This window comes from Macaca fascicularis, chromosome 15, assembly GCF_037993035.2.
Source record: "Macaca fascicularis isolate 582-1 chromosome 15, T2T-MFA8v1.1".
Lineage (NCBI taxonomy): Eukaryota > Metazoa > Chordata > Mammalia > Primates > Cercopithecidae > Macaca > Macaca fascicularis.
The window spans coordinates 92,170,420-92,187,784 of NC_088389.1; the positions used below are offsets into that span (position 1 = coordinate 92,170,420).

The 17,365-nt window shown below is 41.2% G+C and overlaps 1 protein-coding gene and 1 pseudogene across 22 annotated transcripts in view; both read right to left on the reverse strand.

Annotated features, from left to right (window-relative positions):
* The window catches only part of KDM4C (lysine demethylase 4C), a 417,412-nt gene that overhangs the window by 314,934 nt on the left and 85,113 nt on the right, over positions 1–17,365 (reverse strand). For all 22 annotated transcript variants that reach the window (XR_012424704.1, XR_010581569.1, XR_010581570.1 and 19 more), the window contains one exon: positions 6,549–6,742. Coding sequence is in view for 14 of the 22 variants with exons in the window: in XM_065530576.1 (XP_065386648.1) it covers positions 6,549–6,742 (194 nt within the window). In the remaining 8 variants the exon portion in view is untranslated. The remainder of the gene's footprint in view (positions 1–6,548; positions 6,743–17,365) is intronic.
* LOC102136383 (cysteine-rich PDZ-binding protein pseudogene) lies at positions 13,131–13,573 on the reverse strand (annotated as a pseudogene).

A 17,365-nucleotide genomic window follows, 5' to 3' on the forward strand; every position in this document is an offset into this window, starting at 1 on the left:
AAGCAGTGTGTGAAAACAAAAAAAGAGATACCAAAAAAATGATAAAGCTGAGTAAAATAACTTGTTAACTACTAACACAGCAATTTTTTTTTTTCTTTTTTGGGGAGACAGAATCACTCTGTCACCCAGGCTGGAGTGCAGTGGCACCATCTTGGCTCACTGAAACTTCCACCTCCCAGGTTCAAGCGATTCTCACGCTTCAGCCTCTTGAGTAGCTGGGATTACAGGCGCACACCTCCATACCCGACTAATTTTTCATATTTAGTAGACAGAGGGTTTTACTATGTTGGCCAAGCGGGTCTTGACCTCCTGGTCTCAAGTGATCCGCCCACCTAGGCCTCCCAACCATGCCCAGCCCTAACACAGTAATTTGCAAGGTGAACAGCACTAATGGTTGCTTTCCATCTAGTACACAGTAAAGAAATTTGGGTAAATATTCTGATCTGATTTTTCCCTAAAAGTTATGGATTTAACTCATTTGAAGGGATGTCAATGTTGTAGGTAGTGGTGGTGGTGGTGGCGGTGGTGGTTGTAACTAAAAGAGTAGCAACAAAGATTCAACAAGCATCCTAAGGGGAATTTACAGGCCCTTACTAAGCAGTAATTAATTAATATGTAAATCTGGAACATTGCTAATAACAAAATAAGCAAAAGCAGGTAGAAAAGGGAGTCTCACAATGGGTAAGATGTTGCCCTGAGTCTTCTGTTTCTTCAATTCATTCCTTTAAATCTACCATCAACATAACAGGTTACTGCCAGGCACAGTGGCTCAAACTTGTAATCCAGTACTCTGGGAAGCCAAGGCAGGAAGATTGCTTGAGCTTAGGAGTTTGAGGCTACAATAAGCTATGACTGACTGCATGGATAGATTGCCTTAGCTCAGGAGTTCCAGGCCAGCCTGGGCAACATAGCAAAACCCTATCTCTACAAAAAAAAAAAAAAAAAAAAAAACTTAGCCAGATGTGGTGACACACACCTGTGGTCCTAGCTACTCAGGAGGCTGAGGTGGGAGGATCGCTTGAACCTGGGAGGCAGAGGTTGCAGTGAGCCAAGATTGCACCACTGCACTCCAATCTGAGCAACAGAGCAAGACCCTGTCTTAAAAAAAAAAAAAAAGTACAGTTGGCTACTGTGGAAAACTATTTGCTTTGCAAGTTGACAGACATTATTAGGATTAGTTCCAGTTCATAATTTCATCATCAAAGTACCAACGTTAAACTTGATCGGTAACAATCCAGTTACCAATCAACTAATTAGTAAAATCTCATCACTTCAGGAAAAAAGAGTGAGACTTTCCAACTCACAAACACTAGATATCCTGGATGGTTCCTTTAGGGAATTCTGTGCTGAGCAGTGGCCCACAAAGATCAATGTTTGGGGCTGCAAGCAAGTGGGTGTGTGCTAGAGTGGTTGTGTTCACATTCAAGTGAGGCTCAGGAACTAGATGCTCAGGTCTAAATAAAATGTGATTCACTTGATCAATAAATATTTTACTACCAGTTAACACTGCATTCTCTTCTTACAATACAGCTAGCAGCTATGTACAAAGCTAATGCCATACTTTTTGGTATATTTCCAACACTTTTTAAATTTTATTATCTTTTCTGTTTTGGGGTTTGTTTTTGTTTTGTTTTGTTTTTGGTAGATACAGGGTGTCCCTATGTTAACCAGGTTGGTTTCGAACCCCTGGGCTTGAGCAATCCTTCTGTGCTGGCCTCCCAAACTAACAACACTATCTTTGAAACATATAATGGCTGGGCATGGTGGCTCACACCTATAATCCCAGGACTTTGGGGGGCCAAGGCAAGAGGATTGATTGAGCCCTAGAGTGTAAAACCAGCCTGGTTAACATAGGAAGATCCCATCTCTGCAAAAATACAAAAATTAGCCTGGCATATTGAACACACCTGTCGTCCCAGCTACTTGGGAGGATGAAGTGGGAGAATCACTTGAGCTCAGGAGGTTGCGGCTGCAGTGAGCCATGATCGCAACACTGCATTCAGCCTGGGAAACAGAGTGAGACTCTGTCTCAACACACACACACACACACACGGACACACACACAGAGAGACATGCCTAAAACTAATCAATAACCTATGCAGCTAATTTTATTACTTCAACTTAAGAGTATTTATAAAAGTATTTTCTTATGTAAAGGACAAATTTCTCTAGAAAAAGCAATTAAAACCAAAATGAACCATGGTTAATTCTAAGAGTATTTTTCCTACACAAAATAGCAAAATAATGCAGCTTTACACCACCCAGTAAGTCTTAACATTTGAAATTAGAACATATTACTAGGTCTAAAGTTACTAAACAGAAAAAGTAACCAGTATGACTTATTACCATGGGCTGTTAATTCAATGTATCATTAAATACTATCAAGCTGCCTAATCCCTAATGTTCTTAGATTTTTTTTTGTTTTTTGATCTTCAAATAAAGAGTTCCTTCAGTAAGACTGTTCACTGAGCAGATGTTTACTGAGTATCTACCAAGTGCCAGGCTCATGCCAAATGCTATGCCAGGCACTAGAGACATGCTAGTTAAAGGACTGGTGGGGCCAGGCACGGTGGCTCATGCCTATAATCCCAGCACTTTGGGAGGCAGACACGGGACGATCACTTGAACCCGGAAATTCACAGCCAGCCTGGGCAACCCAGCAATTCCCCATCTCTATAAAAAAGAAAATTTAAACCACACAATGAATGAATGGATAGTGGGGCTCCCCAACTCCCAGAGCTCACATTTTAATGGAGATGTACAACATTAAACACGCTTAGATCAAGTTGGCACCATATAACTTGCTCGTTCTTTTAAAAAATAAGACTTGAATTATATAATTCAACAATAATCAAGTACTTAGTTATAAGTAAGCAGCTTCTCTCCTCCAGCCCAAAGGGAGGAACAAGGAATGGAGAGGAGAAAGGACAGGAAGAGATAGGGTAAGGTGAGTAGGAGAGAGTGGAGGGAGGGAGAGATAAAGGGAAAGGCTGAGACAGACATCCAACGGGAGCAGCTGATTTCCTAGACTGAGCCACACCCCTGGTTTATCCCAGCTACAAACACTGGGGAAAATCCATTATACTTAAATTGGGTTTCCTTTTTTTTTTTGAGATGGAGTCTCGCTCTGTTCCCCAGGCTGGAGTGAAGTACAGTCTCGGCTCACCGCAACCTCCGCCTCCTGGGTTCAAGTGATTCTCCTGCCTCAGCCTCCCGAGTAGCTGGGACTACAGGCATGTGCCACCATGCCCAGCTAATTTTTGTGTTTTTAGTAGAAATGGGGTTTCACCATGTTGGCCAGGCTAGTCTCGAACTCCTGACTTCATGATCTGCCTACCTCGGCCTCCCAAAGTACTGGGATTACAGGCGTGAGCCACTGCGCCCGGCTGTCACTTATAACCAAGAACACTTACGAATACAAATTAAAGAAGTTCATGTTTAAAACACTTCATGCCATGTATACATACAATATATATTTGCTAAATGAATGTATGAAATGTTAGCATCTATTGAGCACTATGTTACATCTCCAGCTGTGATATGTGCTTTGTACACAGTATGTTACTTAATTCACTCAATTGCCTTATGAGGTGGGTGCCAAAACCATCTGAGTAGTTTAAGAGAGAAAATTGAGGCATGGAGGTTATTTAATAATTGCCTAAGATCACATGCTCAGTAAAGAGGAATGCCAGAACACAAAACTCAAGACTGACACAAAAACCTGTGCTGGTAAGTACTACACAACACTGATCAAAAGATCTAATGAGAAAGCCTTGAACTAACGTGTATCTATCCTGAATAATTGGATACTTCTTAACTGCTACACAGTATTTTAACAAAATCTGAGTTTACTGAATGAAATTTAACCATGTCCAAAATGCTACAACCCATTCTTAATTTTCTAAAAACCTTCAGGAAAACCTTTCCTGATTTTAGACCTTTTCACAGCTTAAAACACATCCTCTTACACCTCGTCTCCCTCATTCTCTACAGAGTAAATCTGAAAGTTTCTTATTCATTTTGTTTGTACCCAGTCTGGGAAAGAAAGACTCAAGGTACCATCTGAATTCTGTATCCTCCAGCAGTTAACCTTACTCACACAACAGGCTTGGAAAGGAGAATCACATTTTTTTTTATCACTGAAACTCCTATTCTATTATAAATACATACACTATGGAAAGTTCAGACTTCAACTACTATGACTAAAAAAAAAATTATTTTCATGGTTATTAAAATAATAGTAATTATGAGTATTTGTATAATACTTTACAGTTTACAAAGCACTTTTATACACAGTATATACCTGGACCCTCCTAAATGTCCTTTAAGTAGACAGAGAATAAATCATGCCTCCATTTGGCAGTGAAAGAAACTCCTGATGAAAGGAAAGTAGTGATCTGCCCTAAGTCATTCCCAGTAAGTGACAGATTTGGATTTTAAAACAGGACTTCTGGCTCCAAAGTTCATATTCATTCCAAGAAAATAATACTTTACCACTGACTGTCAAAGCAGTTCTCTATCCACTTACTCTAAGGATACTTTTCCCCTAAACCTTCAAGCCAGAAGTGTTCAAATAAATCATCAGCTGCTTTGAAGTCTCCTCAGTACAAACCTGTGTTCATGAACACTTACTCCGCAAACCTGCCACACACGGTGGCTAGAAATGTATGTCTCAGAGCTTCCACCTGGAGCCGTACATATCTATGTATAGCAACTCAGGAAACTTAGTATTCTTAATAGTTACCTTTTAGGCTTTTTTTTTTTTTTTTTTTTTTTTAAGACAGTGTCTCCCTCTGTTGTCCAGGCTGGAATGCAGCGGCACCACCTCAGCTCACTGCAGCCTTGACCTCCCCGGGTTCAGGTGATCCTCTCACCTCAGCCTTCCGAGCAGCTGGGGCTACAGGCGTGAGTCACTATGACCGGCTAATTTTTGTATTCTTGTTTGTAGAAAGAGTTTTGCCATGTTGCCCAGGCTGGTCTTGAACTCCTGGGCTCAAGTGATCCGCCTAGCTTGGCCCCACAAAGAGCTAGGATTATAGGTATGAGCAACCGCACCTGGCCTAGACAAGAATCTTTTTTATTAAATGTTTCCTTGCCTGCCCTTAAACAGATTGATCCAAAATAATTTAACACTCTCCTGATTCAATACAAGAATTCTTTACAGGGCATCGATCCTATAGCCAGGCCCCGTGTGTTAAGTGCGGATGATTCACGCCTGTAATCCCAGCACTTTGGGAAGGTGAGACGGGGAGTTCATCTGAGGTCAGGAGTTTGAGACCAGCCTGGCCAACATGGTGAAACTCCATCTCTACTAAAAATACAAAAATCAGCCAGGCGTGGTGGTGCACACCTGTAATCCCAGTTACTCGGAAGGCTGAGGCAGGAGAATCGCTTGAATCCGGGAGGCAGAGGTTGCAGTGAGCTGAGATTGCACCACCGCACTCGAGCCTGGGCAACAGAGTGAGACCCTTCTCGAAAAAATAAATAAATAGAAATAAAAAATTAAAAAAATTCGCTGGGTGTGGCAGCTCATGCCTGTAATCCTACCACTTTGAGAGGCCAAGGTGGGCAGACTGCCCGAGCTCAGGAGTTCAAGACCAGCCTGGGCAACACAGGGAAACCCTGTCTCTACTGAAATACAAAAAATTAGCTGGGCCTGTAATCCCAGCTACTCAGGTGGCTAAGGCAGGATAATTGCTTGAACCCGGGAAGCGGAGGTTGCAGTGAGCCGAGATGGCACCATTGCACTCCAGCCTGGGCAATAGAGCAAGACTTCACCTCAAAAAAAATTAAAATAAAATAAAAATAATTAGAGGAGGATGAACTAGAAGATCATGAAGACTATTTGAAACTACACCGAGGAAGTCAACTGTTCACTTCTAACTACCTCCCACATACCTAATCCAACAAATGCTCAAAGAAGTAAAGACGCCTAACAAATTCTTGGAGCCTAAATTATCTACCAATTCATGGCTCACAAAATGGACTACAGGCAACTTTACATATACAGTCATGTATCACTTAATAACAGAGATACTTTCTGAGAAATATGTTGTAAGGCAATTTCGCCATTGTGTGAACATCATGGAGTGGACTTACACAAATCTAGATGGTGGATCTACTACAGACCTAGGCTATATGGCATAGCTTATTGCTTCTAGGATACAAATCTGTACTGTACTAAATATTGTAGGCAATTTTAACACAAAGTACTTATCTACAAAGTATTTATGTAGCTAAACATATCTAAACATGGAAAAGGAGTTTTCCAATTGCATTGTAAACTCAGGATGACCATTGTATATGCGGTCCATCATTGATCTAAACGTTGTTATACAGTGCATGACTGTACAAATTACCACGGGGTTTATGGTTCCCAAGCACAATCCCAGACAGAATAGAAGACAATTAATTACTACGGTCAAAAACTTCCTTACAGCTCACATAAATCTGAATCCACCAAATCAAAGAACAAAATCCTCTTCAATATGTGCCTGATGCCCAAATTTCAAAACTCCAAAGCAAATGAATATTAACGAGTAACTTGCCAAGACTTGGGCTCTCCAAAGTGGAGATAATTAATGCTATAGAGGTCCATGTCCTCGGTGTGCCATGCGAACGTGGTCTTCCACATGCCAAAATATAGATACGGTGTATTTACACCCTCAATAGAAATGCCACACTCTTCTTCAACCACATCCAAGACTGTATTCAGGCGAGCTATGTTCCATTCATCCACACCCTGGAATGACAGAGAAAAAAAGAGAGAGAAATCAAATCTTACCAAACCATGAAATATAGCATTTACTGATCAAACCACTATCCACCAAAATCATTACACTGTATATTCTAATTCACTGAAAATTGAAAAATAAAACAATCCCTATTCATGAGCCACATACATATATCCATTATTATTAGTCAAAGATTACTACCAGCATAATGGGGTTCCATATAACTATTTGGTAGAAATTTATAACAAATAGCTTCCTGATACCAAATGGAAATGAAAGTTACAGCCCCACTCCCCAGTGGCTGTCAGCAAAAAATTACTGATTCAAAGCAGATGATCTGGCATGGGCTTTCCCTCTTTGGCACACTTTTTTGTTTTGGGGGTTTTTAGATTTGGGTTTTCTTGAGATTTTTTTGCACATTAGTTTAGAGGTAATATTCACCATCACATATCACATCAAGAAACCAATAGCAAAATATGACTTCTGTTATCCTTCTCCCATCCCCATCCATTCAATCTTAGCATGTAATACACTGTTTCCTCAAAATTCCACTCTAATTATTGGAAAAACTTTTGGCAGTATCCACTGATCACTGTGCTTCTACTAATGCTTCAACTAAATATTAACCTCTTATGTTAGTGGAAAAATTTAAACACACAATGCCTACTAAAAATACTTATCCAAACTTTGGTAAAATTGCTGGAATAATGTAGTTTTATAACAGTAACCCAATACGGATGGTGATGGCAGAGCAAGGGAAGGTTAGAGTCACTACTATAAGAGTTAAGGTGACAGGAAAAGATTCTGGTTTGATTAGAACTTAACAATCTTTTTTCCTCCCCCGAGACAAAGTCTCACTCTGTCGCCCAGGCTGGAGTGCAGTGGTGCAATCTTGGCTCACTGCAACCTCTACCTCCCAGGTTTGACCAATTCTCATGCCTCAGCCTCCCACACAGCTGGAACTACAGGTGCAGGCCACCACACCCAGCTAATGTTTTATATTTTTAGTAGAGACAGGAGTTTCACCATGTTGCCTAGGCTGGTGTTGAACTCCTAGCCTCAAGTGACCCACCCGCCAAGGCCTCCCAAAGTGCTGGGATTACAAGCATGAGCCACTGCACCCAGCCAATCACTTATGAATTCACTACAGTTCACAACTGCTTAGAAGTTTTTACAAACTATACATTTCTCCCATATATTTTTATCAAATTCTAAATAACAGAGACTAGGCACATTCCTATGTAATCACGGGGAAACTGAAATGCCTTTAAAGCCATTCCAACCTTTTCGTGCTAATGCACTATTAGAGAAGGGCATTGGCCGGGTGCAGTGGCTCATGCCTGTAATTCCAGCACTTTGGGAGGCTGAGGAAAGCAGATCACTTGAGCCTAGGAGCTCAAGACCAGCCTGGGCAACATGGCGAGACCCCATGTCTATTTTAAAAATAAAAACTAAAAGAAGGGTATTATATTCATCTATGTCTACCAAAGGTTGTCCTCTCCAACAACTATACCAATGGCTTCACATACGACCACTTCTAACATTTCCTGAACACACTAAAAGCTTTTAGAGTTGTTCTGTTTTCATTTTGGTCTTTAAATGATTTTCTAATTAGTGTGCTAATCTTACTTTCTAAAGCTTTGGGGTTAAAAAACTATTGATGAAGCAGCTAATGAAACTCTGACTCAGGTAACATAATTGAACATGCCAAAGGACATAATTTAATTCCCAAATTCTCTTAAGTAGCCACTCTGTCTACAACTTAAGCCGCACGCTGAGAAGCTTGTTATTTGAAACTGGTCAAAGTATCCGTTTAGAGAAGATCCTAGGTTCCAACTTTTGAGACCTCATAAAACTTCAATCACATTATGTAAAATATTTTATCTCACTCTATTTATAGTGATGCAATCTCTTAACTCTAGTCCAATCAGACTTCAGTCCAATCACCCTAATAATAGAGTTCTATTTAAAAGTCATTACTGAAGCAATGAATCTGAAGTAATAAATGAGCACCATATTATAGGAACCATTTTTAAACTAAATGAGCTTGCAAATTTAGACACAAACTATTTCTCTAAAAGTTCTACATATAGAGACATCTAAGTTTTATTTCTGACTGCCACTATCTTTTAAAAATAACCAAGGTTGAATCCCTTGACATCCTAGACCCATGGTATAAGGGGAAGAGGGTAGAGATCAAATAGTGCTGGACAAAAAGACCTAGATTATAACCTCAGCTCTGCAGGTCACTGAGGAGAAAGTCACAGAGCTTTTCTGAGCATCAAGTCTTTCTTTATGGAAACACAAGGGTTCTTGCACCCTCCTAGAGTTGCTCGGAGCAGTAAATAAGCTAAATGAAAATAAACTTTTATAAAATAAAATTTAATTCTTAGAACTGATATAATAAATATCACCACTATTCTCTAGCAAATCTTACTGGAAAGTCTCCCAAAAACAAGTCAAGCATGTCAGAAGTGATATTTAATAAAATGTGTTTAAGTTCACTACTGAAGTTCTCCCCGTTAATGGACAAATAGCATATTTGCAGCAGTTTCTTCTCAGCAAGGCAAAGTTGCTGAAAAGTAATTTCTTTTGCTAAAATAAAAAGTCTCATAATTTCAATTAAGCAGTTGTACAAATATTAATAACAACCAACAGAGAGAGATAAATCTTATTGCTTCAAAATTCACCAATTTTTGTTCTCTACTATTAAACTAGTTAGCTGACTCCAAAAACAGGCTCCACAAAGGCTCTTCTGAAGAGCACCAGGTCTGTCTCATACACTTAGACCAAAAACACACCTAGTTATCATTAAGTGTTATACCATATGCTACCTCATTACACTATACACACTTGCATGCTACATTTATTCTAATCCTATAAAATGGGTAATGTTATTCCCAAATGAACAAATGAAAAAATTAATTCTCCTAGCTAGAAGTAGGTGGTAGTGATTAACCTAAATCTATCTGACTCCCGGACCTTCCTTTTTAAAGGTTTACGCTTTAGTTCTGATCCTTTTGAAATACGACATATCATCCTCTTCTCTCAGCATCACTGTCAACAAAGATCTAAGGTTCAGGAGCAGCAAACACGTGAAGCTGCTGCATTCTTCTCACCAGCGGCAGAGCCACTCTACACAAACGTCAGCAAGGCTTATACCGCAGACTGCTTCACTTGAGAGCGCGTGACAGGAATGATTTAGCATAAAAGCAGTCTCCACACCCCAGCTACAAACAAGCCCCACAATGACAAGTGAGAATCTGCCGAACTGTTCAAAGCTTAATTCCATCAGGCTTCAGGAGAAAGGCTGCACACCAGCCCAAGTTCACAGACAAAAGTCTCCTCCTGGATTCTGTCTCCCTCAAATTAAACTCTCCCACACATGTTCAGCAGGCACATGAGCAATATTCATAACTCACCTGACTTCCAGTGGGCTGACTGGAGTCCTAGGCCTAGGAGTTCATGTCCCCTGGCCCCTTGTTCCTTTCACGCCAATTACCCAGTTGGAGCCTGTCCTGCCCCATTCCTTTATGTACCCTGCATCTGTTTTCTAAAACAACTCACAATTGGACCATGATTTGTGCACATAGGTGTAACTGAGAACTTTATCAGGGATATTCCCTTTCAATCAGTGATAGTATCTTCCTCCTATCAGGAATCAGACAGCAGTTTAAAAGTATTCCTAGGCCAGGCACAGTGGTTCATGCCTGTAATCCCAACACTTTCAGAGGCCAAGGCAGGAGAATCACTTGAGCCAGGAGTTCAAGACCACCCTGGGCAACATAGTGAGACCCTGTCTCTACAAAAAATTTTAAAATTAGCCAGGTGTGGTGCCTTGCACCTGTAATCCCAGCTACACGGAAGGCTGAGGAAGGAGGATCAATTGAACCCAGGAGGTCGAGGCTGGAGTGAGCCAGTAATTGCGCCACTGCACTCCTGCCTGGGTGACAGAGAAAGATCTTGTCTCAATCAATCAATCAATCAATGCATTCCTAAATCTTCAATGTCTCAACCAGGCCATCCTGGACTCTCTCCAGTGACTGCACTCAGTTATTGCAAAACTAAAGGGACAATGCAGCAACATGCCATGTTAGAAACCTTGAGAAACAATGAGCCATTTCCACCTACACAAAGTAATAATGCAAAAATCACAGCAGCTCAATTTTTCCCAAAATATTTCCACTGCAACATTAGAAATATGGGTCCTAGATTGGGCGCGGTGGCTCATGCCTGTAATCCCAGCACTTTGGGAGGCCGAGGCAGGCGGATCACCTGAGGTCGGGAGTTCAAGACCAGCCTGACCAACATGGTGAAACCCCATCTCTACTAAAAATACAAAAATTAGCCCAGCGTGGTGGTGCGCACCTGTAATCCAGCTACTCAGGAGGCTGAGGCAGTAGAATCACTTGAACCTGGGAGGCGGAGGTTGTGGTGAGCAGAGATCATGCCACTGCACTTCAGCCTGGGCAACAAAGCAGGACTCCGTGTCAAAAAAAAAAAAAAGAAATATCAGTCCTATCAGATGCCGAGACCAAAAAAGTTTGTCCTCTTTGACTCCAGCTCTCAGACAGTCACAGTGCTGACAGACCCCCCACAAAGACACCCATAAGGAAACCTGTGTAACTCTGCTTAACTCTGCATTTCCCAAAAATCATTTGACCATGGAAGCTTGTTTGTACAACACATTTACATCACGTAAAACAGTGCTGTGTGGGACAACATATTAAAGGAAACATTATGATAGGCAGTTCCCTAAACATTGTAGTGCAAATGCAAGTCAGTAAAACAAAAAATTACTGTGACCACATCAGAGATGCATTTCAGAACCCGGGGTGTGTGAAGGGGTGGCTGGAGTATGGTCACATTTATTGTCAAAATACACATATTTAATTTGATTATGTCACCTAAAAATAAAAAGAGACAGTGTAAATTACAAGCAATTAAAACAACAAAAGATATTTGTAAATGAAGATAATCTAAAGGATTAAAACTAGGAAGACAAAAGAGAAGACTCAAACTTTATAAAACTATAAAATGTACTGAAAAACAGAGAATAAGCTTTTTTTAAAGTATGTAAAAATGATGGTTTATGCCCGTAATACCAACACTTTGGGAGGCTGAGGCAGGAGGATCACTTGAGCCCAAGAGTTTAAGACCATCCTGGGCAATACAGAGAGAGACCGCATCTCTACCGAATATTTTAAAAAGTAGCCGGGTGTGGTGACACATGACACAGGCCCCAGCTACTCAGGAGGTGGCTGAGGAGGGAGTTGAGGCTGCAGTGAGCCACGACTATGACCCTGCACTCCAGCCTAGGAAACAGAGTAAGATGTCTCAAAAAGAAAAAGATGGCATATTCATCAAATACTACAAAAGGTGTTTTTTTTTTAGACAAAAAATAGATTATTAGTAAACTTTTGACAACCGTGTCACTGCTGCACTCACCCAGCAAACAGTAAAATGGAATGAAGAATTTCAATCTGAAAGAGTAACCCAGTGTCAGAATAGCACCGTGCTGCACTGGAATCAAAAGTTCTCCAACCAAATGGTGGCTCCACCACGAACCAATTATAGGATCTGATGGTTTCTCAATGGCCTTTCATGGCAAAGCTGTGCCCAGGGTTCGATGCTGCAAACTGGGCCACAAGAGGACTGTGGCTACCTTGAAAGGACCACAGGAAAAGTCCAATCTTTCACTGAAATTGTTTTCAAGAAAATACATCCTTCCTAGCAGAAGTAGAAAAAGCCCTACGGCTTCCCAACAGGACATAAATCCACACATGCCTACCTTATAGGACAGCTGTAAAGACAGGGTTGCAAAACACAAGTAAAAATATTTTGAAAAATTGCTTAACTAAAATTTTCGGGTTTTTTTCCCTAAAATTCAGTGTATTTATTTGGACATATGGATGTTCCTTGTGTTCTTGGTCACATATTAACGGAACTGGCACTTTGGCTGCAAGAACAAATAAAAAACATCATAAATCCAACTGGTCTTTGATTTGGGTCTAGGTTAATAACTCAAGAACCATTCAGCAATAATGGCTTGAAACATTTATATATCCTATGAAACTGCAATTAGTTAAGAGGCTGTTGATTTTAATAACTGTGACACCAGTAAAGAAGTGAGGGGAGAACTGTTAACTCGGGATGCCAAATTCAGAGCAAAGTATCTATTATTTCCTTCTCACTTTTGCAGTATCTATAAAGGGGGGGGAGAATTACATGAATAATATTAAATAAAAGTGCATACAGAACTGAGAAATAATTTCGTGGAATTTGCCACTTAGTTCAATAAAATGCTTGTAAAGAAAATAACCATTTATGGCAAAAGACTAGTTACACTGTTGCTGTTTAGAACATGAGAGCAAAATGAGTAACAATCAAATTCTCTGGTTTAAACTTTATTGTCTTAAAACACGTTATTCTGTAAATTGACATCTATGCCTTGAAAATTCAAGGCAGAAAGTAAAATCATTTAGAAAGCCAGGAATTCCATCAATACATCCAGACAGATGTTTGCCTGTAGTTTTTGTTATCCAAAACCTTTTTTCCACACGTCGCACAGATGCCTTTTTTGTAAGCACAGCCCTGGCAGTAATGAGAACCTGGTCGGTGCACAGAACTTTTACAAATTCTGCAAGTGGAGAACTTATTCTTTCCATATGGATCAAATCTTGCTTTTTTTTGAAGTCAAAGCTTTATTTTCATTCAGCTTTCTCCCACCACTTTCTGTGGTATTCCTAGCACCATCTTTCCATGTATCTGGAGTGGTAACAGTACCAAGTTTCTTTTCACATTTTTCGCACACCATCCTTCCCCACGATGGTTCCCCTACCCACAACAGCCTAAAATTTTCATTTTAAAAGATAGGGAGACGGTTCAGACCACAGCTTTTTTGAGGGGCATCTCAACGGATTCACAGCCCATTCCACCTCAAAGAGGGCAGTCAGTATCCTGTTCCAAAGAGCACAGCAGGAGGCCGGGCACAGTGGCTCATGCCTGTAATCCCAGCACTTTGGGAGGCAGAGATGGGAGGATCACCTGAGGTCAGGAGTTCAAGACCAGTCTGGGCAATATGGTAAAACCCCATCTCTATAAAAATACAAAAATTAGCCAGGCATGGTGGCACACGCCTGTAATCCCAGCTACCTGGGAGGCTGAGGCACAAGAATCACTTGAACCCAGGAGGCGGAAATTATAGTAAGCCAAGACTGTACCACTACACTGCAGCCTGGCCAACAGAGCGAGACTCTGTCTCCAAAAAAAGAAAACAAAAAACAAAGAGTACAAGAGCACAGCAGGAAGTGGAGAGCTCAGTAATAAAGCAGGAATTACAAACTCAGGTGCCCAAAGAGCCAGGCAGGTAACAGCAATTAGTGAAGGCAGCCAGGTGTATATTAAAAATGGTGGGTATGGAGGGTGATGTGTATTTGGAGACAACATACTATCCTGTCTAAAGGAGACAGCCATTACTCAGTCACTGGGAATGCTGCCAGATTTTCTGATTTTTTTTAAGCCCCAAATCCCAATTTTATGTGACATTAACCAACTTTTAAAAACATGTGGATCAGGCCAGGCGCAGTAGCTCACGTCTATAATCCCAGCACTTTGGGACCCCAAGGCGGACGGATCACTTGGGGTCAGTTCTAGACTACCCTAGTCAACATGGTGAAACTCCATCTCTACTAAAAATAAAAAAAAAATTAGCCAGGTATGGTGGTGTGGGCCTATAATCCTAGCTACTCAGGAGACTGAGACAAGAGAATCACTTGAACCCAGGAGGCGGAGATTGCAGTGAGCTGAGATCACATGGTACTGCATTACAGCCTGGATGACAGAGCGAGACTCCATCTCAAAAAAAAAAAGAAAAAAAGAAATGTGGATAAAAGCAAATAAATCTGTGGCCAAATCTGCAAAAAATGTAGCAGGCATTAAAGAATCCATACTTATTACAGCAATTTTAAAAGAATAAAGGAAGGAGGAGTTTTGGAGACAGGCTATAAATATGAAGTTAGTGGTTTTGAGCTTACTACTTTAAAGTGAATCACATATTTGTCCAATACTAAACAGCTGTATCAGTTACTCCATAAACGTGTCCAGTAACTGGAGCGAGACTGCACAAGTGGCAGGAACCTAACAGGAATCCACTCTACGCGCATGTTTTATCTCTCTGTTCCATAACCAATATGCAAATGGCCAAAGAAAAAAGGCAAAATAAAAGCCTGAGCAATAATGAAAACTGAATAACCAGCACCAGGATAAGTGGGATCTAGCACAGTCCTAAACAAAACTGTATAACTTCTTAAGAGGAGTCTCTGTGAGGCAGCAGAATGGCAGGGAGGGTCTGCTAGAACTTAGCCATTCGCCAGGCACAGGTGACAATTCTGTGAAGTGCACCAAAGATGGCCTGATAATGCATTCTGCTTTGTCCACCAAGTGGAATAGCTATAGTCACTTGCCCATAAACCTGAGAAACTGCTATAATATCAACACGGTCACTGTGAAAGAAACCCTGGATGACTACGGAAACACTTCCAACCAAGCACACAAAACGTGTGTTCTTCACTCTGGCAATATTTTAGGGGCTGCTTTCTCCTATGTTGTACATAAAAGCATAGCTGGCTACAGAAAAATTGATAAACTGACATATATGATTATTACTAATATTTGTATGGTACTTTCCATATAATAGAAGAGAAAAAGTCTATATGAATCTTGTTCCCCAAAATTAGGTTAAAACCACTAACCTGTCACTCTCTTAAGTCTTTCCACATCTTCACAGTTATCACTCTATATTCCACCCTCAACAACATCATTCCCATTTCCTGCTGTCACCCTCAGCACCTTCAATATTAGCCTCATGGGGCTGATTTCCAAACAAAGCTAGGAGCCCCCATCTTCCTCTTGAGTTTCAGGGCCACAGAGCCAACTCCAAACCGGGCCAATAACGACCAACAAAAATTTTTGAAATGCAAGAATTCACAGAGGGAACTACCACTTCATTAGAAAATCCAATTATTAAAAAAAGAAGATCTGCTACCTGGATTCTGTAAGAATCTGAGAAAATACTGAAAGAACCTGTTAAAGATTCTCAAGTTTCCAGGTCTACCCCGTAACTCAAATGAAGTCATCAAAAAGAATATACAAATGGACAGGACTACAGTCTTTCTTCCACTACAAAAATGCCCATCACCAAGTTACATTTAGATGTGCTCTTGGTCTTTCCAAGGGCTGACATAGCTAGCACCCAATTAAATTACCTATCTCAAAGCTTGCTAACTGTAGAGCCGGGGACATGTCTTCTACCTAACAACATGGCATGCTCCACCATCTCACACAGAATAACTGGAAAGAAACAAGAGGTGGCATAACCATCATGCTAGGAAAACAAAAGCAAAACACCATCTCATTTTACAGATGAAAGGAAGGTGTCCAGTCAGTAACTTACAGGACTCCTTGTTTGAAAATTAGAACCAAGGGCTGGACACGGTGACTCATGCCTGTAACCCCAGCGCTTTGGGAGGCCAAAGTGGGGGGGCAGATCACAACATCAGGAGTTTGAGACCAGCCTGGCCAACATGGTGAAACCCCGTCTCTACTAAAAATACAAAAATTAGCCAGGCATAGTGGCAGACGCCTGTCGTTCCAACTACTAGGGAGGCTGAGGCAGGAGAATCACTTGAACCCAGGAGGCAGAGGGTGCAGTGAGCCGAGATTGAGTCACTGCACTCCAGCCTGGGTGAGAAAGCAAGACTGTCTCAAAAAAAAAAAGAAAGAAAAAGAGAAAATTAGAACACAGGCCAAAGTGCAGTGGCTCATGCCTGTAATCCTAGCATTTCAGGAGGCCAAGGCAGGCAGATCACTTGAGCCCAGCAGATCAAGACCAGCCAAGACAACATAGCAAAACCCCATTTCTATAAAATATACAATAATCAGGTGGGCATGGTGGCACACGCCTGTAGTCCTAGCTACTCAGGAGGCTGAGGTGGGAAGAGCACCTAAGCCTGGGAGGTCAAGGCTGCAGTGAGCCATGACTGTGCCAGTGCACTCCAGCCTGGGTGACAGAGGGAGACCCTGTCAAAAAAAAAAAAAGGAAATTAGAACAGAGCAGTTAGTCTCCTCAACAGCAAATGTATTGTCTGTCCAGTACATCATAACTCTTTGTAAACAATCCCTTCATAAATACTGGTATTGGTCTCATTTTTATATTTCAGCATTGTGACACGGCATTTCTCATTAACACATTACTGTGCAGCTTTTTTTTTTTTCTTTCATTTTTTAGCGAGGAGGGGAGGGATGGAGTCTCACTCTGTCAGCCAGGCTGGAGTGCAATGGCATGATCTCTGCTCACTGCAACCTCCACCTCCCGGGTTCAAGCAATTCTCCTGCCCTCAGCCTCCTGAGTAGCTGGGATTATAGGCACATGCCACCAGACCCAGCTAATTTCTGTTTGTTTTAGTAGGGACAGGGTTTCACCATGTTGGCCAGGCTGATCTCCTGACCTCAAGTGATCCTCCTGCCTCGGCCTCCCAAAGTGCTGAGATTATAGGCACAAGCCACCGTGCCCAGCCACATTTCTTAATTTTTTCTTTTTTTTTTTTTTTTTTTTTTGAGACAGAGTCTCG